General features: G+C 47.0%; 1 protein-coding gene across 1 annotated transcript; it reads right to left on the bottom strand.

Moving 5' to 3' along the window:
* Nucleotides 1-1,520: 1,520 nt before the first annotated feature.
* On the bottom strand, nt 1,521-18,024 carry BET1 (Bet1 golgi vesicular membrane trafficking protein). Its single transcript, XM_082259274.1, has 3 exons — nt 17,824-18,024; nt 7,550-7,606; nt 1,521-1,718 (listed from the first exon to the last, which is right to left on the bottom strand). The coding sequence occupies exons 1-3, from the start codon at nt 17,944-17,946 to the stop codon at nt 1,563-1,565; spliced, it is 336 nt and encodes a 111-aa protein (XP_082115400.1). The 5' UTR covers nt 17,947-18,024; the 3' UTR covers nt 1,521-1,562.
* Nucleotides 18,025-26,703: the final 8,679 nt, after the last annotated feature.

Here is a 26,703-nt window from a genome sequence, read left to right as displayed (position 1 = left end):
TTGCCCTGCATAGCTTAGTATCGTCCGCAACTACTGAGATTGAGCTGTTTATCCCATCCTCTAGATTGTTTATGAATAAATTAAACAGGATTGGTCCCAGGACAGATCCTTTGGGGGGACCCCACTTTCCACACCCGACCAATCCGAGTGCTCCCCATTTATCACCGCCCTCTGGACTCGCTCCTGAAGCCAGTTCTCAATTCATGTACTCACCCTATGGTCCATACCTACGTACCTTAGTTTGTACAGTAAAAATTTGTGGAGAATGGTGTCAAATGTCTTTGCAAAGTCCAGATACACCACATCCACAGGCCTTTCTTTATCTAGATGGCAGCTCACTTCTTCATAGAAGGTTAATAGATTGGTTTGGCAAGAACAATTTTTCATGAATCCATGCTGATTACTACTAATAATACCATTTTCATTACTAAAATATTGTATATAGTCCCTTATCATCCCCTCCAATTGCTTGCAGACTACTGATGTTAGACTAACCAGCCTGTAGTTCCCAGGGATATATCTCAGCCCTTTTTTTTAAATATCAGTGCCACATTGGCTTTTCTCCAATCAGCTGGCACCATTCCCATTAGTAGACTATGCATAAAAATTAGGAACAATTTTGGGTTGGTCAGAAACTTAAAATAGTTGTAAAGGCAGAAGGATTTTTACCTTCATGCATTCTATGCAAAAAGCCTTTCGCATGCAGCTCCCTCTGCACCCCCCTAATACATGTATACACATTATACTCACAAAACGATTATGAAATACGAGCCATAGGCAATGAGGGACCACCAGGGGTCTCCACTGGGCATCCTCAGCTGCCACAGGCCGTGGAAGCATGTAGACCTCCAAAAAACAGCTTACGCATTTCAGGGTGTTCCCCCTTCATCAGAGCTCTGATGAAGGGGGAACACCCTGCGGTTTTTTGAAAGTCTACATCCTTCCACGGCCTGCGGCAGCTGAGGATGCCCAGTGGAGACCCCTGGTGGTCCCTCATTGCTTATTGCCCGTGTTTCATAATCGTTTTGTGAGTATAATGTGTATACATGTCTATTACAATAAATTGTTTTAAAGATAATGCGCTAGGCTGGTGCACCCTCTGTCCATTTCTCTTTTCCAGTATCTGCTTTGGGTTACCACGACCTGTTGAGAGTGGCAGCACAGCCTGAATTTACTACAATTTGACCTAAATTGCATTTTCAGGATACCAGCCGCAAGGCAACCCCTCAAGCGCAGGAGTCATTTGCTCTTTGTACCCCCCTAATACATACCTGAGCCGTCTCGATCCGCAATGTGCACGAGAGCCGAGGCCCTCTCTCTCTCTCTCCTCATTGGCTCAGACATAGCTCCAGTGCCAGCTGGGGACCCCAGAAAAAGAGGATTGTGGCTGCTCTGTACAAAAGCATTGCACAGAGCAGGTAAGTATAACATGTTTATTATTTTAGTAAAAAAAATAAATAAATCCAACCTTTAATATCACTTTAAATTATATAGGCTATGAAAAAAAAACAAGGACTTACAACAGTGGCACTATATTTAATTAAAAAATATATACAAAATCATCACCTAAGCTTTACAAACCAATAAATGACAAAGAAGACAAAGAGAGCAAAAAGCATCATGTAGCAAAGAAGTTTGGTCTGGCTGCCTCTGGAGAGGGTTTTCAGTCGGCCCATCGTGGAGCTCAGGATACCGCCTGTGGAGTCAAAGTCCGAATCCTGGAATTGAAAATTAATTGGGAATCAGTCAAAAAATTAGGTCCACACAGAACCCCTAAATCATAAATGTTTCCTGCAGTGCCCCAGGGAACATCCCGAAGAGCTGTCACATATCTAAAGCATTGCTCAGGGGAGATAAGTCAGTACACTGTTCCCTGCACAAGTCCATAGGAGGCTTCTGGAAGACTTAGATGACATGTTTGCCCCTTGAAAGTAAACTTCTTATGGGAGGTGTACATTATAAGAACGCCTGCCATTGCCAACCCCCTCCTGAAAATGTCAGTTGCCTGGCTGTCAAACTGACCCTATGGCTTCCATACTTGGCTATCAACTGGGGTGAATAAGGTAGCAGCATTTCTAATGTACATCTTTTTTTTTTTTTTTTTTTTAAAGAGACCCTGTTGCCAGACCAGATTCAATTATTAGAAAAGCTCATTCAGGGTGCCGGCTGAGCAGCCTGACCAGCACCCTGAAAAGGCCTCCCTACCTGTTAATAGATTCATTATAACCATTTAACAGTACTATCTAGTCTTTTCTTCTACAACTACAAGCCCTGATGAAGGGGGAATGATGAACCCTTGAAATGCATTACCTATCCTGGTGATTCAAACTTTTTCTAAAAAAAAAAAAAAAAAAAAGATCACTGGAGCTAATGTAAACTTAGTTTCACTTCTTGGTCATCTTTTAACTATTTATTTAACCACTTAAGCCCCGGAAGATTTGACCCCCTTTCTGACCAGGGCCTATTTTGCGATTCGGCACTGCGTGACTTTAACGGACAATTTGCGCGGTCGTGCGACGCTGTACCCAAACAAAATTTACATCCTTTTTTTCCCACAAACAGAGCTTTCTTTTGGTGGTATTTGATCACCTGTGCGATTTTTTGATCATGCGCTATAAACAAAAGAAAGCGACAATTTTGTAAAAATAATATTTTTCAAATTTTTTTATATGAAATTCCCCCCCAAAAAATTGTAAAAAATCTAATTTTTTTTAACATTTTAGGCCAATTTGTTTTCTGCTACATAGGTTTGGTAAAAAAAAATCTCAAAAAGCGTATTTTGATTGGTTTGCGCAAAAGTTATTGCGTTTACTAACAAAGGGAAAGATTTTTGTCATTTTTATTGTTTTTTTTTTTTTTTTTAACGAGTAATGGCGGCGATCTGCAATTTTTTTTTTTGCGGGACTGCGACATTGCGGCGGACAGATCGGACCCTTGACTGACATTTTTGACAACTTTTGGGGGTACCAGTGACATTACTACAGTAATCAGTGCTATACATATGCACTGTTACTGTAAAAATTACACTGGCAGGGAAGGGTTAACTTTATTTGAGAGGGAAGGGTTATGTGTGTCCCTAGGGGCGTGATTCCAACTGTGATTGGCTGTGGCTTGAGGTGTAGGAACAGTGATCAACGGTTCTACATAGTAGAACTGTATGATCACTGTTTCTACACAGGGGAGAATGACAGGCGGCTTGTTTACATCAGCCGCCTGCCTTTCTCCCTCTGCACCGACGATCGCCGAGTGACCGGCGGACATCGGGTCTGCCGGTCACACGCGGGGGGGGGGGGGGGTCCGTGACCGCGTGGGAGCGCGCCTCCGGGGGTGCACGCTCGCTCCCTAGACCCTCACAGGCTAGCAACGTAGTACTACGTCGCTTTGCCTGTGAGGGGCTAACTGCTGACGTAAATAATCGTTAGGCAGTCGGCAAGTGGTTAAAACCTGAAATCAGTTTTGCTTTCAAAAGGGGGAACTAAACTCACAGAAATACTACGGTGTTCATTCCAATGATGTGGTGAATAAATCCCTCTCTGGCCGCTGTCATTTTCTCTCCAGCTACTTCTAGTTGCCGGGTTTTTGGCCTCTTAATTGGCTGGCCGGGAAATGACGTCACCCCGCCCACATAAACACAGGGACCATTATTGGGGCACAACTGGAGTGTGTCAGAAATGCTCAGTGTGCATTCAATAGAAGACAGTGAGCAGGCAGATAAAGCCTGCCATAGACCAAGGCTGAATGTACCAAGTTGATCAATCAACTTGGGTACAAGCAGCCCGCCAGATTTACTTGCGATTGTCGCTAACGACTGCTATAGCCACTAGCAATAATCACTGTCTTCTCCAGGCAGGGCCAGCTCCCCCCCCCCAGGAGAATACAATGTCTCGGCAGGAGGAGGGGTTCCCCTTTCAGTACTGTCTGTGTTGATGGGCGATTAATCATGCAAATTGATTTCCCGCAACCCGTGGTTGCAGGAATCAAATTTGCACCATCTATGACCTGCTTAAGTGTTTCTTATTGCAGAAGAGACATAAAACGTCCCTTCTGCAATAAAGAGCTGCCTGTTCAAGGCTTTTTATTAGTGAAGTTTAGTTCCACTTTAGAATTATCTTAGTTTTCACACTTCTTTCAAACTTACCTCAAAGCACTGTTTAAAATGACTGTAAAGTCTCTTTTTTTTTTCTTTTAAATAGCAAACATATTATACCTACCTGCTCTTTGCAGTTGGTTTTGCACAGAGTGGCTTAGATCCTTCTCTTCTTGGGTCTCTCTTCTGTGCTCCTGGCTCCTCCCTCCTGTTGAGTGCCCCCACATCAAGCAGCTTACTATAGGGGCACCCGAGCTGAGTCACAGCTCCCGGTGTCCATTCAGACACAAAGCCGCGACCTGACCCGCCCCCTCTCTCTCCTGATTGGCTTACTGACTTTGGTTGACAGCAGCGGGAGCCAATCACACCATGCTGCGATCTCAGGCAATGAGGAGGGGAGTCCCGGGCAGCTGAGAAACTCCTACAACATTGCTGGATAAAGATGGGCTCAGGTAAGTATTAGGGGCTGAGGGAGGCTGCTGCACACAGAAGGTTTTTTATCTTAATGCATAAAATGCATTAAGATAAAAAAACCTTCTGCCTTTACAATCCTTTTACCACTTGCCCTCAGGAAGATTTACCCCTTCTCATGACCAGGCCTTTTTTTGCGATACGGCACTGCGTTACTTTAACTGACAATTGCGCGGTAATGCGACAATGTACCCAAATAAAATATATGTCCTTTTTTTCCCCCAACAAATAGAGCTTTCTTTTGGTGGTATTTGATCACCCCTGCGTTTTTTTTAAGCTATAAACAAACCCCCCCCCCAAAAAAAACAAATGTATAACAAATGACCGCACCTAGGTGATCATGGCTTTTTACTTGATACTGCTGCTATCTTATTGAGAGTGTCTCAATCACAAATATAGGCAAAAAATTACAGCGCTGTATATAGGTGTATCCAAATAAATACTTTTACAAACCTTCAGTGCTTAAATCATAAATCCTACTGTGTGGAAGAAAAATTATTACTAATTTGATATTGTATCAAAGAAAAAAATTAAATTTTTTTGCTTATCTGAATGTGTGAAAAAGTGTTCTGGTGATTTCAGAAATGCCCACATATGGGTGGATTTCTTTCCAGAGGAAGAAACACTCTGAATGAGGCCGAATCCAGAGTTGGCCCCAGATAGTCCAGCTTTGTGGATGGAACCAGAGCGGTCTTCTGAAGGTCCAGAATCCAACCGAACTCCCTTAAGAGTTCGCAGAGTAATCTCCAAGTTGTCCATCAGATCCCTCAGAGGCTCCTCGCAGAAGAAGATTGTCCAGGTACCCCAGTACTGCTATCCCCCGCTGGCGCAACAATGCTAGCACTGGTGCCAACACTTCTGTGAAGACCTGAGGAGCAGAGGCGAGACCAAAGGGTAACGCAACAAACTAATAATGCTCCTCGCCCACGGCAAAGCGGAGGAAGCGCTGGTAATCGGCACATATTGGAATGTGAGGATAGGTATCCTTGATGTCGATAGAAGCGAGAAAATCCCCCTGATGTAGAGACGCCACTACTGTGTGAATGGACTCCAATCTGAACTTCTGTACCCGCACAAAGCAGTTAGCGCCTTGAGGTCCAGAATTGGACATACCTTGCCTTCCTTCCTGGGAACTGTAAAGAGGTTTGAGTAAAACCCTTGAAAAATGCCTCAAAGTCGGAAACGGAACAATTACCCCTTGAAGTAACATGTCTTGCACTGCCCCACAGAGACCCCGTAAGCGATCTGGGGACAAGTGCAGGTTGGAAGGGAAGAACCTTTCTGGAGGATAAGACCGAAACGTGATCCTATAGCCAGACCTAATGGACCCACTTGTCCTGTACCAGGGAGGTCCACGGACCTGGAAACCCCACCCCAGATGTGGGTGAAGATGTCCCTTCATGCAGAGGAAGCCTTGTACGCAGGTCTGGAAGAGCCTGCTCGTGGCTTGCCAAACCAGGTCCTCTTGGAACCTCCAGTGGAGGCCCTGTAAAGGGGACGTCGACCAAGGGCCAACAAATGGACTGCCTACTGGACCCCGCAAAAAAACAAGGGGGTCACCCTCCAAGCTCCTCCATAGAGGCCCGCATTAAAGGAAACAACCCCCTTAAAAGGGAGCCACCCGCCATGACGCGCAGGCAGGGTACCCCGATTGTCCATCAGCACTAAAAAAGAGGCAGGTGCCCTACACAATAATGGCTGCATGGCTGCAATCAAAAAAATAAACCGCCCCCACAGCACCACCACTTCTAAGGGAGGCGCCAAGCTGGCCACATGGCCTAGTAGGCCGCAAGCTGCAGCCTAAATTTTTGTGGAGGCCCAGCCGCAAGTGATCCCAGCCAGGCAGATGCCCAAAAGAGCAGTGGGGGCTTCAGCTAACCTCACTGGGGCCACCCCCAACAAAGGCACCTCACTTCGGCCACATGGCCTAACTTTTCGTGGATACCCAGCCGCTTGGACGCGAGCCCCAGTGAAGCCGACCAACCAGGGGCAGCGGAGGGGAGGAGGGATGCCCAAAAGGAGGGTAGTGGCTTTATCCACCCTCACTGGGGCCGCCCCACATAGCTCCTGACCAGTAGGCCGCAAAGCGGTAGCCTAAATTTTTGGCTGGAAACGGCCACATGAGGAGCGGACTCGTGGATACTAAACCATCTGCTCCCCCAGCCCAACAACTGCAGCAGGGAGCCCAGAGGACATCCCTGCCCTAGTCACCAACCCCCAGGGTGGCAAGGAATCCTGCTCAACCCCCTCGTTTTGCACCAGGAAAAAAACAGCCAGCAACAACTCCAAAAAGCCTCATTTAAAACATGTAGCAAAAGCCAGCTCATAACCTCACCCAGGGAGGGGGGGGGGGGGGTTCTGCCAGAAGATCCACAGTGACCACCAAAGTTTTAGAGGGGATTGGGGGGGGAAGGAGGGGAACCCAGGGGTCCCATCGTCACGTCCACCCCAAACCCTGTAGGGGAAGAGGAGGAAAAGCTATAGCTAAAAGCTCCTGACAGACCACAGCGCCATCAGAATGGGGGGGGCTGTCGGCCAGGAGGAACGCTGCAAATAAGGCCGAGGTCAGGTCGTAAGCACCCTTGCAAGACGTTTAACTCGCAGGTCAAACCCACATTAATGGCTGTGTGTTGAGTTATTTTGAGGGGACAGCAAATTTATTCTGTTATACAAGCTGTACACTCACTACTTTACATTGTAGCAAAGTGTCATTTCTTCAGTGTTGTCACATGAAAATATATAATGAAATATTTACAAAAATTTGAGGGGTGTACTCACCTTTGTGAGATACTGTATATATATTTTTCCCTTTCTGTTGGTTGAACTAGATGGACTTGTGTCTTTTTTCAACCAAACTATGTAACTTCTGTCTGAGAACTCTTGATGTGTTACTGTATACCTACTAATAAAAAGGACTTCATTCCCTATAGCTACCAGTCAGATCCGAACTTTCAACATCCAACAGATACAAATCTGGTACAAAATACTCACCATCTCTCCCAGTAATTTATTGTGGTATTTCACTTCTGTACCAATATCAATGGACAGCTAAAGAAGAAGAGAAGAAAAACTGTTAAAGTGGTATGTAACCTCTAACAGTGAACTTTTCTTGTTTGCACCATTTTGATCTAAAACTATAATTGAGAGTAAAATTGTTAAATCTATTTCATAGGTGCAAAAACAACTGGTAATTTTGCAAGAAAACCTGTGATCTGATAATTCTCTGTAATCTCTGCCTGTACACAAGAAAGGGATATGGACATAGAGAGGGGAGGAAATGAGGAGTAGTCTGTGTTTTTTGTAATCTAATATAATAAAGTACAAGTGTCTCTGCGTCCAGTCCCTGTGTCCGTGGGATTGCGCTACTGCGCATGTGCCCCACAGACAGCCGTTGGGACTTGGAGCACAGAGACTTCGGGTGGCCGGTGTCATGTCGGATAGCGGTGAAGGCTTATCATTGGACGATCCTCACTGGCACCGTGCGCAGGTGAGGAGCACGCCTCTGTACAACATGTGCTTCACTGACAGAGCGTGTCCGCCACGGAGAGTGCCTATTGGCTATCCGTCTGACATGTCCCTGCCCTATAGGCGGTGTAAGTACTCTTTCAGCGTGACGCTAGAACCAGCGCTGTCCTTGTGAGAGGAGCAACGGAGACACAGAGGACAGCGAGCCGCTGAGGGTGGTGACCGGGGACACGTGTAGAGGGTGAGGATGACAGGGGACACGTGTGAGGGGGCAGCATGATGGGGGAGGGGTGATACCAGCCTGAGAGCTATAATTTACAGTGTATGAGAAGACTACAACTCCCAACATGCTCTGCACACCATGCCGGCTTTTTATCATTCTACTTCTCATCCTCTGCCCACAGAGGAATCTATACATATAAAGTACAAGTGTCTCTGCGTCCAGTCCCTGTGTCCGTGGGATTGCGCTACTGCGCATGTGCCCCACGGACAGCCGTTGGGACTTGGAGCGCAGAGACTTCGGGCGGCCGGTATCATGTCGGATAATGCCTCCCGTCGAAGAATGCATCCAACTTACTGACGTCACTCCAGCTGACTGCTCCGATCAGTTGTGCTGGCGGTGACGACACTGACATGCGCAGTTTTGACGGATGCACTATCCGACGGTAGAGAGCGGAGGGGAGAGAATCTATTGTCAGATTCTGCCTCGCTCTCTGCTCTATTTATGGGGACGGATTGGATTACAGAGTATTCATTCTTATATGAGAAACGGCGGGAATATTGTCTGATTAGAGATCACAAACACAGCTCTTATCGGGGCACATTAAAGGGGAGTGTCCCGATAAGAGCTGTGTCTCTCTATCGTCAGATAGTGCATCCGAAAAACTGCACGACCAGCCATAGCCCGCCCAATAGAATTTCGATCCTGCTATGACGCTGCGCGCATGCGCAGATCGTCAGGCAGAATCCGACGATTCTTCCCGCAGTCTCCCGTTGAAAAATGCATCTGACGGACCGTGCATGCGCAATAATGACGTCAACCCCAGCTGAGCGGAGCAGTCAGCTGGAGTGACGTCATCACATGCATTCTTCAACGGGAGGAATTATCCGAAGCTACACCGGGCGAAATTGTTGAAGCGGCGGGTGTGTGCGGGCACACGGTGGGTGCGCTTTGGCATGGAATAAATACGATAAGATAGAAATCAACTTCATGGTTGTCCACTTTTTTTGTACTGGAACAAGTCTGTTTTTAAAAATATTTGACCACATATGTTCTAGCGCCCGTTAATTTAACGGGCTTAATGTCTAGTCCATTATAAAAGAAATAGGCAGGGCTGACACCACTTTCTTAGGAATTCACAACTGTGTTGTTATGTGGAAGGGGGAGTTAGAAGTACACTATAGAATGTGTATGCTGCTGCTCCAGGTGGGTGCGTCACACCCGCCCTTTCACCTCCTGTGTATTCAGGTGTAAGCACCGCTCATTCAGCCATATGGTAAAAGTGCAATAGGATCCAAAGGGCTGCACACTGAAAAAAGTGCATTCACTTTATTGATAATCTTCAAAACACTGCATACAGCAAACATAGACACCATGGGAGCAAAGAAACACAGTCAACGTGTTTCACTCTGCTAGAGCCTATTCATTAGTCATGAATAAGCTCTAGCAGAGTAAAACACGTTGACTGTGTTTCTTTGCTCCCATGGGGTCTATGTTTGCTGTATGCGGTGTTTTGAAGATTATCAAAAAAGTGAATGCACTTTTTTCAGTGTGCAGCCCTTTGGATCCTATTGCATCTGTTCCCTAGAAGCACGTCACACTTCTGGTAAATCAACAATTATTATCTGTGCTTATAGCATGTTTAACACTTTTGCTGCCACTGACATATGGCATACGTTGGCAGCAGCAGCAGTGGGGGGGGGGGGGGGTCGGGGGTTTACAAACACTGTGTAAAACAATATGTACCCTCTTTACTATATTACTAACCGCTTTTTCACTAAAAAGGATTGAAAGTGAAAAATGTAAATAATCTGGCAAGTTGATTATCAGGTGGAATCTATCCAACAGCTGTGCAGTTGTATGACATGGTGAGTGCAATGCATACTAGCTCATTATGCCTTTGCCGTTCAGGTTATTTTTTTGGGAGGTTTACAACCTCTTTAACCGGTCAGCCCCGGCCAGGCAAAGTGACGTACCGGTACGTCACTAGCCTGTCACTGGCTTGTGAGGCAATAGCGTGCGAGCGCCCGCCCCAGCTCGTTCCCTAACAAGTCAGTGTGTGGGACATCGGGTCCGCCGGTCACTCGCGACCGTTCGCCGGGAAGGGAGAAAGGCAGGCGGCTAATGTAAACAAGCCGCCTGTCATTCTCCCCTGTGTAAAAATGGAGATCAGACGGTTCTACAATGTAGAACCGTTGATCTCTGTTTTTACAATTGGAGACATGTCCCATCACAGTTAGAAGCACACCCCTATCACTTCAATAAAAATCTATTCAAACTAAAAAAAAAAAAAAAAGAAGCACGCCCCTAGGACACACTTAACCCCTCCCTCTCCAATACAGTTAACCCCTTCCCTGCCAGTGTCATTTTTGCAGTAACAGTGCATATGTATAGCACTGATTACTGCAGTAATGTCACTGTTAACCTCAAGTGTCAAAAATGTCAGTCAAGGGTCCGATCTGTTCACCGCAATGTCGCAGTCCCGCAAAAAAAAAAAAAAAAAAAAAGTCACAGATCGCCGCCATTACTCGTTAAAAAAAAAAAAAAAAAAAAAACAAAAATGACAAAAATATTTCCCTTTGTTAGTAAACGCGATAACTTTTGCGCAAACCAATCAAAATACGCTTTTTGCGATTTTTTTTACCAAACATATGTAGCATAAAACAAATTGGCAGAAAATGTTAAAAAATTTTGATTTTTACATTTTTTTGGGGGGGAATTTCATATAAAAAAAAAGTGAAAAATATTGTTGTTTTTGCAAAATTGACGCTCTTTTTTTGTTTATAGCGCATGATCAAAAAATCGCACAGGTGATCAAATACCACCAAAAGAAAGCTCTGTTTGTGGGGGAAAAAAAAGGACGTCAAATTCGTTTAGCTACAGCGTCGCACGACCACGCAATTGTCCGTTAAATTCACGCAGTAAAATAAAAAAAATAAAAAAACCCTGGTCAGGAAGGGGGTAAAATCTTCTGGGGCTTAAGTGGTTAAACCAAGCTGATCTGTGTAGGAAAAGTAAAGGTGATTTGTCAATATTGATTCAGAGATTGAAGTTCACAAACATTGTGGAGGACTATGACCAACACTGTGACATACGCTGCATACAATCATAGAGAATACCTTGCCTGTTGTGGGTGATTCACACACACTAAACATGTACGGCTGGTCACTTCAAGCCATTCCTGGTAATAGCCCGCACCCCAAGTACTGACCCCCCCAACAGTGGTAATCTCAGCTTTTACTGGCTGCAGATAATACCATTTCACTGTACAGTCTATTCAATTGCATCTGCACAGTAATCTATATGTGTGACAAATCATAGAAGATCCAAAGAATGTATAATCATTAAAGGGGCTGTAAGAAATGGGGATTGGAGGCTGATTGTATAGAATGCCACTTTCGTGGGAAAAAAAATAGCAAATAAAGAAAAAATATTATAACATACAATTGTGACACAAGTCATATTGTAATTGAATGTTAATAAAAATTCCCTTTCCTTTTCAATCTGCAGCTCTGTGATTCTCTGTAAAATGCAATATGGCCGCCTGGAGGTTTTGTGTACACAGACTGTGAACAGAGTTCCCCCAAGAGACATCATTTCCTGCATGTGTGATTGGTTCATTGATTTTCCCAGAAGTCTGCACTAAGATACAAATATTCCCTTAATTTGCAGGGATTTCCTCTTACTTCCTGCTTTGGCTATGGGACAGGAAGTGAAGGTTTATCCCCCCAATAGGACACATACAGCAAAAAAACCTGTCAGGGGTTAAAACTAGGGATCGACCGATTATCGGCAAAGCCAATATATCAGGGGCCGATCTGCACTTTCCCTGATATATCGGAATCGGCCCCTGAGGTTACCGATATTTCGGGAAAGTGCTTGTACCGGAGTGATGCCTGCAGCTAGAGGCATTACCCCGGTCTCGGTGTCCATAGCCGACGGTCGGCTGTCTTGTAATGACAACTGATGCGGCTGAGAAGGCGCTCGGCGGTTATTACAAGGAGCAGGAGGGGACGTTCCCTCCCACCGCCTTCTGTGGCTCGCTTGGGTCCCCCGTCCCCCCGGACATTCTGCCTGCACGGCCGCCGAAGACCCGATCAAAGCTGCTTTCGGCTCTGATCGGGTCTTCATGTAAAAACCCGGAAGTAATGTCATGACCTCACTTCCGGGTACTCGGCGCCAGATTTTAAAAAATGACAGCATTCAAAACAGCCAAACTTGTGTTTATTAAAAGTCAGCAGCTACAAAAAGTGTATCTGCTGACTTTCATTACACACACTCACCTGTCCCAGGATCCAGCGATGCGGCTGCCCGAAGCCTCCATCCTCTCTCCTCTTGGCGGCGCTGGGATCTCTCGTGTGGGCACCCGGCTGTGTTAGCTTGCGGCTTCATAGCAGAGTGCATACTGCGCATGTCGAACTGTGCGTTGTGAATGGACGGGCAAACTTCTGAGACCTGTGACGTGTCCCAGAAGACTCCAGAGAAGGGGAGAGGAGAACTTCAGCTCGGGCCGCCTAGCAGAAGGAGGAGCGGATACCTGTCAAATCTAGGTACCCTCACCCCCCCCCCCCCAAAAAAAAGGACATGCCAAATGTGGCATGTCAGGGGGTCAGCAATATTTAAAGCGGAAGTTCCACTTTTGGGTGGAACTCCGCTTTAACCACTTGCCGACCGCCGCAAGTACATATACTGCGGCGGTCAGCCCCTCACAGGCAAAGCCTGTGAGGCTCTGGGGAGCGAGCGCGCGCTCCAGCTCCCGCTTGGTCACGGACCCCCCCCCCGCGCGTGTGCCCGGCGGACCCGATGTCCGCCGGGCACTCGCGATCGTCCGTTAGAGCAGGAGAAAGGCAGGCGGCTGATGTAAACAAGCCGCCTGTCAGTCTCCCCTGTGTAAGAACAGTGATGATACGGTTCTGCTATGTAGGACCGTTGATCACTGTTCCTACACCTCAAGCCACAGCCAATCACAGTTAGAAGCACGCCCCTAGGGACACACACCACCCCTCCCTCTCAAAAAAGATTAACCCCTTCCCTGCCAGTGTCATTTTACAGTAACAGTGCATATGTATAGCACTGATTACTGTAGTAATGTCACTGGTAACCCCAAAAGTGTCAAAAATGTCAGTCAAGGGTCCGATCTGTCCACCGCAATGTCGCAGTACCGCAAACAAAAAAAAAAAATTGCAGATCGCCGCCATTACGTGCTAAAAAATGTAGCATAAAACAAATTGGCCTAAAATGTTAAAAAATTTAGATTTTTACATTTTTTTGGGGGGGGGAATTTCATATAAAAAAAAAAATGTGAAAAATATTGTTATTTTTGCAAAATTGAGGCTCTTTTTTTGTTTATAGCGCATGATCAAAAAGTCGCACAGGTGATCAAATACCACCAAAAGAAAGCTCTGTTTGTGGGGAACAAAACTTGTTTAGGTACAGCGTCGCACGACTGCGCAATTGTCCGTTAAAGTCACGCAGTGCCGAATCGCAAAATAGGCCCTGGTCAGGAAGGGGGTAAAATCTTCCGGGGCTTAAGTGGTTAAGAGCTCATTCAGGGAACGCGTGCAATGGGAATATGGACTGTCAAATTCTCCTAAGATGTTGTTAAAAGACGCCTAGCTGCTATTGCTCCCCTCCTCCATCACAGGAGCGAGCTCTCAATCCCTGAGCTCAGAGATCCTGCAACAGGGGAGAGAAAGACCCGGGTGGATTTAATTTAAATCATGATTTTAAAAGAGCAACTGTCATATCTTTCCCACAGTGGCTCCTCTGCTGAATCGCTGTTGACTCACCGTCAGTCACATTCACTTTAATGGGACGGCTGGTGATGTGGCAGTGACACAACAAGGTGAGGGACGTGGCAGCAGCAGGTGAGTGGATGCCCGCCAACAGGCGCTGCTATGATGGATCTGAAATGACAGGTACTCTTTAAATGTAAGGACTTATTCTTGCTGATAGTGTGAAATTGTATGAATGTATTAATGCAGTTGATGTTATCTCAGCTTGCAGAGCTTGGATTCACTGAATGAGTTTACAAAAAAATGTAAATATTGCAGAATATACAGCCTCATGCTACATAACTAAGCTCCATTTCATGCTGAATAAACTAAATTATCAATGTATCCTAAAAAGAAAACTATCTTTAGATAGGTTTTTTACTCCAAAAACATTTTATTAAAATAAATTTGATAGAAATAAAAAAAAAAAAACAATATAAAATCAAAAAAAATCAGAATTAACCACTTCAGCCCTGAAAGGTTTTACCCCCCTTAATGACCAGGCCATTTTTTGCGATTCGCCACTGCGTTACTTTAACGAAAAATTGCACGGGCATGCGGCGCTGTACCCAAATACAATTGATGTCCTTTTTTTCCCCACAAATAGAGCTTTCTTTTGGTTGTATTTTATCATCTCTGCGATTTTTAGATTTTGAGCTATAAACAAAAAAACAGCGACAATTTAAAAAAAAAAAAAAAAATTCCATGTTTTTTTACTTTCTGCTATAAAACATTCCCAATAAAAAAACTTAAAAAATTTAATTTTTTTTTTATCAGTTTAGGTCAATTTGTATTCTGCTACATATTTTTGTTTAAAAAAATACCAAAAAGCGTATTTGAATTCACTTGTGCAAAAGTTATAGCGTTTACAAACTACGGAATAGATTTTTGGACTTTTTATTTTTTTGTTTTTATTAGTAATGGCGGCGATCTGCGTTTTTTTAGTGGGACTGCGACATTGCGGCGGACAGATCGGACCCCTAACTGACATTTTTGACACTTTTGGGGGGGACCAGTGACATTACTACAGTAATCAGTGCTAAAAATATGCACTGTTACTGTAATAATGACACTGGAACGGAAGGGGTTAACCTGGGGGTGATCAAAGGGTTAAGTGTGAGCCTAGGGGGTGTTTCCTAACTGTATGGGGGAGGGACTTGTGAAATGATCATAGAGACCTTTGATCCTATATACCAGGGGTCTCCAAACTACGGCCCTCTGGCTGTTCAGGAACTACAATTCCCATCATGCCCAGTCATGTCTGTGGACGTCAGAGTTTTATAATGCCTCATGGGATGTGTAGTTCTGAAACAGCTGGAGGGCCGTAGTTTGAGGATCCCTGCTATATACAAACCCAATTCCAAAAAAGTTGGGGCACTGTACAAATCGTGAGTAAAAAAGGAATGGACTAATTTACAAATTTCATAAACTTATATTTTATTCACAATATAATATAGATAACATATCAAATGATGAAAGTGAGACATTTTGAAATGTCATGCCAAATATTGGCTCATATTGGATTTTACGGGGAAGGGGTTAACACTGGGGGGTGATCAAAGGGGTTAATGTATGCATAACTGTGCTTGCTGACTGTGGGGGGGGGGGGGGGGGTTCTGTGACAGGCACAGAGAGATCAGAAGCTTAGCTGAAACTGCTGATCTCTCTCTGCCTGTGTGACAGAAGACTCGCCTGCTTTGTTTACATAAGCAGGCGGGTCTTCTGTCAGTTTATCGGACGATAGCGGGAATGGCCAGGCAATCTTCTGAGACCTCTGATGTGTCCAAGAAGATTGCAGGGAGGGAGTGGCAGAGGAGAACTTCTACTCAAGGCACCTAGGTGGCCCGAGCGGAAGCGGGTACCTGTCAAATCTAGGTACTGCCCCCCCACCAAAATAAATGACATGACAAATGTGGCATGTCAGGGGGTCAGAAGTATTTAAAGTGAAAGTTCTTTAACCACTTTACCACCGGAGGATTTTGCTGTCTTAAGTCCAGGCCACTTTTTGCGATTCGACACTGTGTGAATTTAACTGACAATTGCGCGGTCGTGCGACGCCGTACCCAAACGAAATTGACGTCCTTTTTTTCCCACAAACAGAGCTTTCTTTTGGTGGTATTTGATCACCTGTGTGATTTTTTGATCATGTGATATAAACAAAAAAAGAGCGTCAATTTTGAAAAAAATAACAATATTTTTCACATTTTTTTATATGAAATTCCCAAAAAAAAAAAAATGTAAAAATCCAAATTTTTTAACATTTTAGGCCAATTTGTTTTCTGCTACATATTTTTGGTAAAAAAAAAAAAAAAATTGCAATAAGCGTATTTTGATTGGTTTGCGCAAAAGTTATTGCGTTTACTAACTAAGGGAAAGATTTCTGTCATTTTTGGTGTTTTTTTTTCTTAACGAGTAATGGCGGTGATCTGCGATTTTTTTTGCGGGACTGCGACATTGCGGCGGACAGATCGGACCCTTGACTGACATTTTTGACACTTTTGGGGGTACCAGTGACATTACTACAGTAATCAGTGCTATAAATATGCACTGTTACTGTAAAAATGACACTGGCAGGGAAGGGGTTAATTTTATTGGAGAGGGAGGGGTTAATGTATGCCTGGTGCTTACTGACGTGTGTGGGGGGAGGGGACTGAGTGACCCAGGGACAGATCGCATGTTCAGCTATGCTGAACCCTGCAATCTGACCCTGCCTGTCACTTAGGAGATCCGCCCCCTTTGTTTACACAAGCGGGCGGATCTCCAAACTCGATTCCCTGCCGATCGGGGAAGAGCAGCGGTGATCGCCGCCGCTCCTCCCCTGGCCCGACTCCTGCTGTGAATGAATACAGCGGGAGCCAGCCTCCGGCGGCGTGTGCGCGCCGCCCACAAGGGGAGGAGTCCAGTGACGTAGGTCTATGTCACTGGATGGGAACGAGCCACTTTGCCGCAGTACAGGCAACGTGACTGGTCGGCAAGTGGTTAAGGACCGCCCTGCTGCAGTATACATAAGTAGGGCGGTCCTTAAGCAGTTAATGTCATCCTAGTCTTAGTCTGTAGGGTTCAATATTGAGTTGGCCCACCCTTTGCAGCTATAACAGCTTCAACTCTTCTGGGAAGACTGTCCACAAGGTTTAGGAGTGTCTATGGGAATGTTTGACCATTCTTCCAGAAGCGCATTTGTGAGGTCAGACACTGATGTTGGAGAGAAGGCCTGGCTCGCATTCTCCGCTCTAATTCATCCCAAAGGTGTTCTATTGGGTTGAAGTCAGGACTGTTCATGTGTGTGTAAAGGAAGGTGTCCCAATACTTTTGGTAATATAGTGTGTGTAAATGGGAGAATCCCAAATGTTGGGTTGTCACCAGAGCAGAAAAGGCAAAATCACCCAATGGGGACACTAGTTCTGGTGACATTTAGGTTTCCTGCCACTTCCTGTTCTGGCTTTGGGACAGGAAATGAAGGGAAATCTCCCCAATGGGAAAAAAAAATAACTAAAAAGCTGGCAGGAGGAGTTATAATTCTCCCTTATCCAAAATGAAAAAACAAAAAAAGTTTTTAGTCTTTAGTTGTACTGTACTGTCAGTGTATGAGAGGGGACACAGTCCCTGGCACAGTATAAGGGATCACAGGACCTGTGGCTGCACACAGCTGGAACACATCACAATCTCTCTGGGAGGACTCCATTTCCCAGCATGCCCCGCAGCCTCTCCCGGCCCGTAGCAGTGTGCGGTGCATGCTGGGAGATGGAGTCCAGTCCCAGCTATAAGCCCCCTTGTTGTGTACGGGGGCCCGTGGGAGTCACACTTACTGACTTCAGGGCGTTCGCTTTGAGGCGGAGGCTCTCTGTCAGCCTATCGTTCTCTTGTTCATAGACGTTGTAGCCGCTCATCTCCGGGCGGCCGTCCCGGTGCTTCATCCCATCCCGGTCCATGCTGGCCGCTCAAACATCCAACACACACTGATTACGTGTACTGTGCGGCCGGCGGAGGAGGGGGGCGGGGCGGAGTACGGAGAGCGGGAGGGGACCAGACTGTGCACTCCGCGTTCTCTCCTCCTGTCACTCACTGTGCTGTGTACAATGTATGATACAATGTATGAGAGGCGACCACAGCAGCCTACCAATCACCTCACCTCTATCATACACCATACAGTGTCATCACAGGCCTCACCAGCACGCTGATATATGAATGGCCCCCCCAATGTATGAGAGGTGACCACAGCGGCCTCCCAATCACCTCACCTCTTTCATACACCACAACAGTGTCCTCACAGGCCTCACCAGCACGCTGATATATGAATGGCCCCCCCAATGTATGAGAGGTGACCACAGCTGCCTCCCAATCACCTCACCTCTATCATACACCATACAGTGTCCTCACAGGCCTCACCAGCAGGCTGATATATGAATGCCCCCCCCCCCCCCCAAATGCTGCACAACTTCACCCTGTGACACAATGCGCAAGAATCCCAAAACGCATGTGTGTACAATGGGGCCAAATTTGGTCCCTGAGCTTCTATGGCGGAAAACGTAGGCCTCAGCAATGGAGTCCATAATGGGGCATACCTACAGGGGTTGCAGCGGTCGCCATTGCGACCTAGCCCCATGCCCATGTGGCCCCCCTGTACACCTGGATAAGAGGGCGGCGAGGGTGGCGGCATGTAGAGAAAACAAACCCTTCATGTAGCCGCTGAATGCTTCTCCTTCTCTCCCTCCCACAGACATTCAGCAGCTGCAGGAGGGAAATGGAAAGCATCGGTTCCTCTACATACCGCTCCCGCCGCCTACCTATCTCTGTTCTGCTGCCTCATACCCCTGTGCCCCCCCCCCCCTCCAGCACTTCCAGAGAAGCCCGTTTAACCCCCCTGGCAGTATTCCCAAGTGTGGCTCGTTGGTTCAGTACCAAAAGCAGTAACCCTGAGCCACACTCGGGAATACCCCAGAAGCAGAAATCCAATTGGGAAAGACCGCTCCAGGTGGGCTAGGTATCAGGTGCTGGTCGGATCCGTCAATCCAGAATCATATGAAGCAAAAAGAGATGACCGCACGCCGATATAATGAGCAAGCGACATCTCTAAGTCGTGAAACGCGTCTGCCTTTGTGTCCTGCATCCACAGTGTGTTGTTCCAGTTTGCCTATTGTTTGATGTGGAATAAATTTACTCCAATTTTTGATTTATATCGGAGTGCGGTCATCTCTTTTTGCTTCATACAATACCCCAGAAGCACACTCATCATCCCTGCGATCCCCCGCCGTCCTCCCTGCTGTCCTTCCACAGTCCTCACACTCTCTCCCCGCTCTGTGCACGGCTGATGCCGGCACCTGTCTTCCGGTTCCCTTCCCTACAATCCCCCGCTGTCCTCCCTGGTCTCCTCACACTCTTTTCCCGCTCTGTGCTTGGCAGATGCCGGTGTAACGTTAAAAAACCATACCCCGTGGAGAAACCATACCGTCGTCACTTCCGGTCTGAAACAGCTGAGCAGCGCAGCAGTGCGCATGCTCAGAGCCCCGGATACGTAAATGAACATGAAAGAATTTGACAAGTGCGCATGCTCGGTGGGCATGAAATTCTCACGGCACTGTGTCTAATGTAATACTTGCGGCGGTATAATTAAAACACTTCGGCTGCAACATAAATCATCTCCTCTGCTATCGCTGTAACTTCCCTCATCTCCGGTAATAAATATAAAAGCGGCGGCGGGAGTATGAGATGTAAATGTGACGGCGATCGCGGCTCCGTGATCCGCTTTTATATTTATTACCGGAGATGAGGGCAGTGACAGGGCGAAGAGCGGAGATGATTTATGTTGCAGATAAGCTGTTTTAATGTAAGCGCCGCAAGTTTAACTACCGTGAGAAATCCATACCCTCCGTAGCTGAACCGGAAGTGACGAGGGTATGGTTTTCTCACGGGTATGGTTTTTTCACGGAACACCGGCACCTGTCTTTCGGTTCCCTCCCTGAGAGGGGGGGTGGATCCGGCGGCAATTTCAAAAATGTAAATACACCAAATGAGATGATACAAAGCTGTGATCCTAACGGATTACACTGTATCATCCCATTTCACCACAGGATTTCACCTGGTGACTTTTCCAGTGCCCTGCCTGTGCTTTCCCAGTTCTTTGTGCTTGGAAAATAGAGAACAACCATGGCAACAAAAAAGCATTTCTTTTTTGCGCAAAAGCGCTTTTAGACAAACTGTAAAACGGCGACAGCGAAACGGAGTTACTTAAAGAACTGAGCAATAGCGATTGGTGGGAAAATTCGTCATCAGGAAAGTGACGACAGCGACGATTCTGATGTCTCTTTCTGGCACATCGCTTGTGGAATTTGGGAATTATATCAAATGATTCTTCAGAATTTCCAACAGAGCGATGTGCCAGAAAGACATCAGAATTGTCGCTGTCGTCACTTTCCGTACCTGACTTCCGAATTTTCCCATGAATCGCTATCGCTCAGTTCTTCAAGTAACTCCGTTTAGCTGTTTTCCAGTTCGTCTAAAAGCGCTTTTGCGCAGAAAGAACGCTTTTTGGACGCCATGGTCGTTCTCTATTTTCCAGGCACAAAGAACTGGAAAAGCACAGGCAGGGCACTGGAAAAGCACAGGCAGGGCACTGGAAAAGTCACCAGGTGAAATTCTGTAGTGAAATGGGATGATACAGTGTAATCCGTTAGGATCACAGCTTTGTATCATCTCATTTGGTGTATTTACATTTTTGAAATTGCCGCCGGTTCCACCCCGCTGCGTCGCAATGCTCGCAGGGAAGGGAAGCGGAAGACAGGTGCTGGCATTGGCCGAGCACAGAGCGGGAGGACAGCGGGGGAGGACGGCAGGGAAGGACAGTCGGGGAGGACGGCGGGGAATCACAGGGGAAGGTGAGTTTTAAAATATAAAACAACAGATTTTCCATGCAAAACAATGTACTGCTTTTAGCACAGAAATCCTGACATAATCAGACCCCCAGGGAGGTTAAGTAAATCGGCGACATGCAGAATCTCAAGCGGGAACCTAAGTTTCCACTTAAAGCGGAAGTAAAGCTTGACAATTTTTCTTTTTTTTAAAAAAAAACCCTGCAAAGTAAAGGCATAATGTGCTAGTATGCATCACATACTAGCACATTATGAAATACTTACCTTAGAACAAAGCCCCGCACCACCATGCTGTGAGCTCTAACAGACGCTTCCATCTTGACCGGGTCTTCCATTCCGGGTTCGCGTCCTCCAACCATCTGTTTGGCCACGCCTCAATGACGTCACTCCTGCACATGTGCGCAAGAGTCTCAGACCGCGGCACGGAGCTCTGAAGGGATGACACAGGTATACTGTCCCTTCAAAGCGCATCCGCTGGCGACATCACCAGTTACATAAAGTGTGAATATCTCCTGAACTGTGAAGGTCTCAGAGCTTTTCCTAGTACCTACAGATAAGACCAGGGGCGTAACTACAGGGGTTGCAGGGGTTGCAATTGCAACCGGGCCCCATGCTCCAGGGGGGCCCATGTGGCTCCCCTGTACACCTGGATAGAAGGGGCGGTAGGGGCAGCATGTAGAGAAATCACTGTCCTCCATTTTCCTCCTGTAGCTAAATGGTTCCTCTGTATGCTGCCCCCCGCCACTCCTCCTATCCATTTCACTTGTATTCTACAGTCTCTGGGCCCCTGTGTGCTCCCCTTGTCCCCCCCCCCCCCACTGTGCTGCCCCTCCCCCCCACTGTGCTCCCTCTCCTACCAGCTGCTGCAGGGGATGTGTCACAATAGAGAACCAGGAAGGGGTCAGTAAATATGTAATTTACCAGCCCCTTATTTTTCTGAATGGACAGAGTCATAGTCAGTCACATTGTAAAAAAATAAAATAAAATGATAAAAAAATAATACAATTAAAATACCAAAAAATATAAAAAATCCTGACACCAGTGGGTGAACTTTCAGGATTGCAAAGGTCACACTTGCAACCGGGCCCTGGCATTCCACCACTGTGGGGAGATGCCAGGAAGATGACAGGAAGGGGGCCCACTGCAGAACTTGTGAAAGGGTCCCGCTGCAGGACCATAATAAAGGGCCCCGCAACGAGAGTAAAGGGCCCCAGGATCAGTGGGAAGAGCCCCAGGCTTGAAGGGAAGGGCCCCAGCCAGGGGATACGGGGGGCCCTTCATGGTTTCTTGCACCGGGGCCCTGAAGGTTCTAGTTACGCCTCTGGATAAGACTTATTATAGGTTTACATGTAGGTAAAAGCCTACAGAATGGGTTTACATCCACTTTACCCACTTCTGGACTGGAAGGATTTGCCCCCTTAATGACCAGGCCATTTTTTGCGATTCGGCACTTTAACTGACAATTGCACGCTGTACCCAAATACAATTGATGCTTTTTTTTCCCACAAACAGAGCTTTCTTTTGGTGGTATTTGATCACCTGTGCAGTTTTTATTTTTGGCATTATAAACATAAAAAGAGCGACAATTCTGAAAAAGAAATATACATATTTTTTTTTACTTTCTGCTATATAACATTCCCAAAAAAAAAAATGTTTTTTTCATCATTTTAGGCCAATTTGTATTCTGCCACATATTTCTGGTAAAAAAAATCCCAATAAGCGTATTTTGCACAAACGTTATCGCGTCTACAAACTAGGGGAAAGATTTATGTCATTTTTTTTTATTTATTTATTTTTTACTCGTAATGGTGGCGATCAGCAATTTTTAGAGGGACTGCGACATTGCGGCGGACAGATCGGACCCCTCACTGACATTTTTGACACTTTTGGGAGGACCAGTGACATTACTACATACCCTGACAGATAGCTTTGAGGACGGAGTAGTGGTCCCTGTTAAGGTCAGGAGTACCCGACCCCATTCTTCTGTTGCTGAGGTGCAACAACTGCATTGTTCTCGTATGCAGCAGAGTGTCGGTACTAGTGCCGCTCAACCTTTTGGTGAACTGGCAAGCACCAGCGGCCTAGTACATCCTGGTCAAACCAGCACTGCAGTAACACTTGGTGACGTGGCAAGTCCCATAAGTGCAGTTCAAGCTGGTGCAGTGGCTAGCACAAGTAGTGGCCCACAGCCACCAATAATTCGAAACAGGCACATAGAGCCCATAGTATCCTTCCGGATGCGCTTGCAAATCCTGATTGGGAGCCCACCACTCCCGCAGCGTCTTTACTTCCCCCATTCACTGGCCAACCCGAAATTCAGGTGGAAACAGCCGATTTTATTGCCTTGGTTTTTATGAGCTGTTTTTCACCGAAGATCTGTACAGATCTGTTGTGGACCAAAGCAGGGCCGGACTGACCATCGGGCACACCGGGCACAATCCCGGTGGGCCGCGGCGCCGGCTCGCACTCAGTCGGACTCCTCATAATAGAATGTAGAAGCCAGACATTCATTTTCCCTCACTGCAGCGGCCGCGGCCGGTGTACTTGCAAGCTACACTGGCTCCGCGGCCAATCAGCCTTCTGCTCAGGGGGGGGTGTGACTCACACCCCCCCTGAGCAGGAGGCTGATTGGCTAGGGAGCCGGAAGTGAAGAGAAGTATGTTCCTGAAGTTTGTGTCAGTGTGCTCCTTCCCGCCGCGCCGGTGTCCTGCCCGGCGCGGCCAGCAGCACAGCCCGCACTCGCATCATCGGCCAAGCGAAGCAAGCAGCTGCAGATGGCAGCTCCTTCACTCTCTGACTCCGAGCTGCTCACACGGGCCGGGGAGAGAAGGTAAGTGCGGCTCCTCACGACGCCAGTGTCATCAGTGCTGTGCAGCCCCGGTGTCACCGGCCGTGTGTACTGCTACTGAATAGGAGGGGGATGGGGCGGCTTCATATAGAGGATTTGATGTTTCCCTCTTCCGGATCCTGCTGCCGCTGGATGGATGCCTGATTCTCCTCCTCCCTTCTGCAGGCATTCTGCGGCTGCAGGAGAAATATCAATTTCTCTATATGCAGCTGAGCTGTCCCATCCCCCTCCTATTCAACTTCTTTTACTGCCCCCCCAGTGATCTTAGCCCCCCCGTGCTCTTCAACCCCCCCTCCAGTGCTCTTTAGCCCCTCCCCCTGCTCTTTAACCCCCCCCCCTGCTCGTCAAGTCCCCACAGTGCTTTTCATCTCCCCCTATGCTCTCTGGCTCCCCCAGTGCTCTCCACCCCCCCTGTGCTCCCTGGCTAAGTGATTTCCAGTTCCCCCCAGTGCTCTACAGTCCCCCTACCCCGTGCTCTTCATCCCCCTGGTTTTCCCTGCCCGCCCCCCCCCCCCCCACCCCAGTGCTATCCAAACCCTGCGCCTTCCTTAATTCTCTCCAGTCCCCCCCCCTGCCCTTCAGCTCCTCCAGTGCTATTTGCTTTCCCTGTGCTCTCCAGCCCCCCTAGTGTCCTATCTTCTATCATGTCTGCAGTCTCTGACCTTCTCTTGTATCACATCTGCAGTCTCTCCTGTATCATGTCCGCAGTCTCTGACCATCTCTTGTATCATGTCCGCAGTCTCTGACCATCTCCTGTATCATGTCCTCAGTCTCTGACCATCTCCTGTATCATGTCCTCAGTCTCTGACCATCTCCTGTATCATGTCCTCAGTCTCTGACCATCTCCTGTATCATGTCCTCAGTCTCTGACCATCTCCTGTATCATGTCCTCAGTCTCTGACCATCTCCTGTATCATGTCTGCAGTCTCTGACCATCTCCTGTATCATGTCCTCAGTCTCTGACCATCTCCTGTATCATGTCTGCAGTCTCTGACCATCTCCTGTATCATGTCCTCAGTCTCTGACCATCTCCTGTATCATGTCCGCAGTCTCTGACCATCTCCTGTATCATGTCCGCAGTCTCTGACCATCTCTTGTATCATGTCCGCAGTCTCTGACCATCTCCTGTATCATGTCCGCAGTCTCTGACCATCTCCTGTATCATGTCCGCAGTCTCTGACCATCTCTTGTATCATGTCCGCAGTCTCTGACTATCTCCTGTATCATGTCCGCAGTCTCTGACCATCTCCTGTATCATGTCCTCAGTCTCTGACCATCTCCTGTATCATGTCCTCAGTCTCTGACCATCTCCTGTATCATGTCCTCAGTCTCTGACCATCTCCTGTATCATGTCTGCAGTCTCTAAACATCTCCTGTATCATGTCCTCAGTCTCTGACCATCTCCTGTATCATGTCCTCAGTCTCTGACCATCTCCTGTATCATGTCCTCAGTCTCTGACCATCTCCTGTATCATGTCTGCAGTCTCTGACCATCTCCTGTATCATGTCTGCAGTCTCTGACCATCTCTTGTATCATGTCCTCAGTCTCTGACCATCTCCTGTATCATGTCCTCAGTCTCTGACCATCTCCTGTATCATGTCCTCAGTCTCTGACCATCTCCTGTATCATGTCTGCAGTCTCTGACCATCTCCTGTATCATGTCCGCAGTCTCTGACCATCTCCTGTATCATGTCCGCAGTCTCTGACCATCTCCTGTATCATGTCCTCAGTCTCTGACCATCTCCTGTATCATGTCCTCAGTCTCTGACCATCTCCTGTATCATGTCCTCAGTCTCTGACCATCTCCTGTATCATGTCCTCAGTCTCTGACCATCTCCTGTATCATGTCCTCAGTCTCTGACCATCTCCTGTATCATGTCCTCAGTCTCTGACCATCTCCTGCATCATGTCCTCAGTCTCTGACCATCTCCTGCATCATGTCCTCAGTCTCTGACCATCTTCTGTATCATGTCCTCAGTCTCTGACCATCTTCTGTATCATGTCCTCAGTCTCTGACCATCTTCTGTATCATGTCCTCAGTCTCTGACCATCTTCTGTATCATGTCCTCAGTCTCTGACCATCTTCTGTATCATGTCCTCAGTCTCTGACCATCTCTTGTATCATGTTTGCAGTCTCTGACCATCTCCTGTACTATGTCCAGCGGGAACACTCTGCAGCCACACCGCACAGCACACCCAAGGTAAGTGGAAGACTGGAGAGAGGAGTGACTTCTACTTAGGGATTTCTTTTGCAGATAGGCTGGACTGGCACTGGCAGCAACAATTGTATTCAAAGAAAATCAGGATTTCTTCTGCAAATAGGCTGGCACTGGCAGCAACAATTTAATTCAAATCAGGATTTCTTCTGCAAATAGGCGGGCCTGGCACTGGCAGCCAGGCATAGAACTAGACTAGTATTATGCCTGGCTGCCAGTGCCAGGTCAGCCTATTTGCAGAAGAAATCCTGATTTGAATAAAATTGTTGCTGCCAGTGCCAGCCTACCAGGGGCTGATCTGAGGTGTGAAGGTGCAGGAATTGGGGTGATCTAAGGTATGATAGTGCAGGAATTGGGGTGATCTGAGGTGTGATAGTGCAGGAATTGGGACTGATCTGATGTGTGATAGTGCAGGAATTGGGACTGATCTGCTTCATACTATTTTTAGGACTCAACCATCAAAACAGGATTTAAAGTAAGACAAAAAAAAACAGCATCATATGGCAGCTCTGATCTAAATTGAAGATTAAACTAAAAAAGGTACCGTAATCGAATCCACACATCCTGTCATCAACCATCCCGACGAACGTCACGCCCCCCCCCCCCTCGCGGGCTGCTCAGTCCAAAATGCCCGGGCCTATTTTTTGTCCCAGTCCGGGCCTGGACCAAAGCAATTTTTATGCTGATCAATTCATTGCCACAAATCCAAATTTGACCCTTGCCAGAGAAATCGCATGGAAACCTATCACTGTTTC

This window comes from Pelophylax lessonae (assembly GCF_965119305.1).
Source record: "Pelophylax lessonae genome assembly, chromosome: 5".
In the NCBI taxonomy this organism is placed as follows: domain Eukaryota; kingdom Metazoa; phylum Chordata; class Amphibia; order Anura; family Ranidae; genus Pelophylax; species Pelophylax lessonae.
This window is presented reverse-complemented; position numbering and strand designations above follow the sequence as displayed.

Bases quoted from the DNA above. Each gene is read 5' to 3' on its own strand.
- BET1 (XM_082259274.1), bottom strand. From the start codon at position 17,946: ATGGACCGGGATGGGATGAAGCACCGGGACGGCCGCCCGGAGATGAGC. The intron at 7,607-17,823 runs GTAAGTGTGACT...CTTCTTCTTTAG, and splicing joins AAGCGAACGCCCTGAAGTCA to CTGTCCATTGATATTGGTAC. The intron at 1,719-7,549 runs GTGAGTATTTTG...TTTCAATTCCAG, and splicing joins ATAAATTACTGGGAGAGATG to GATTCGGACTTTGACTCCAC.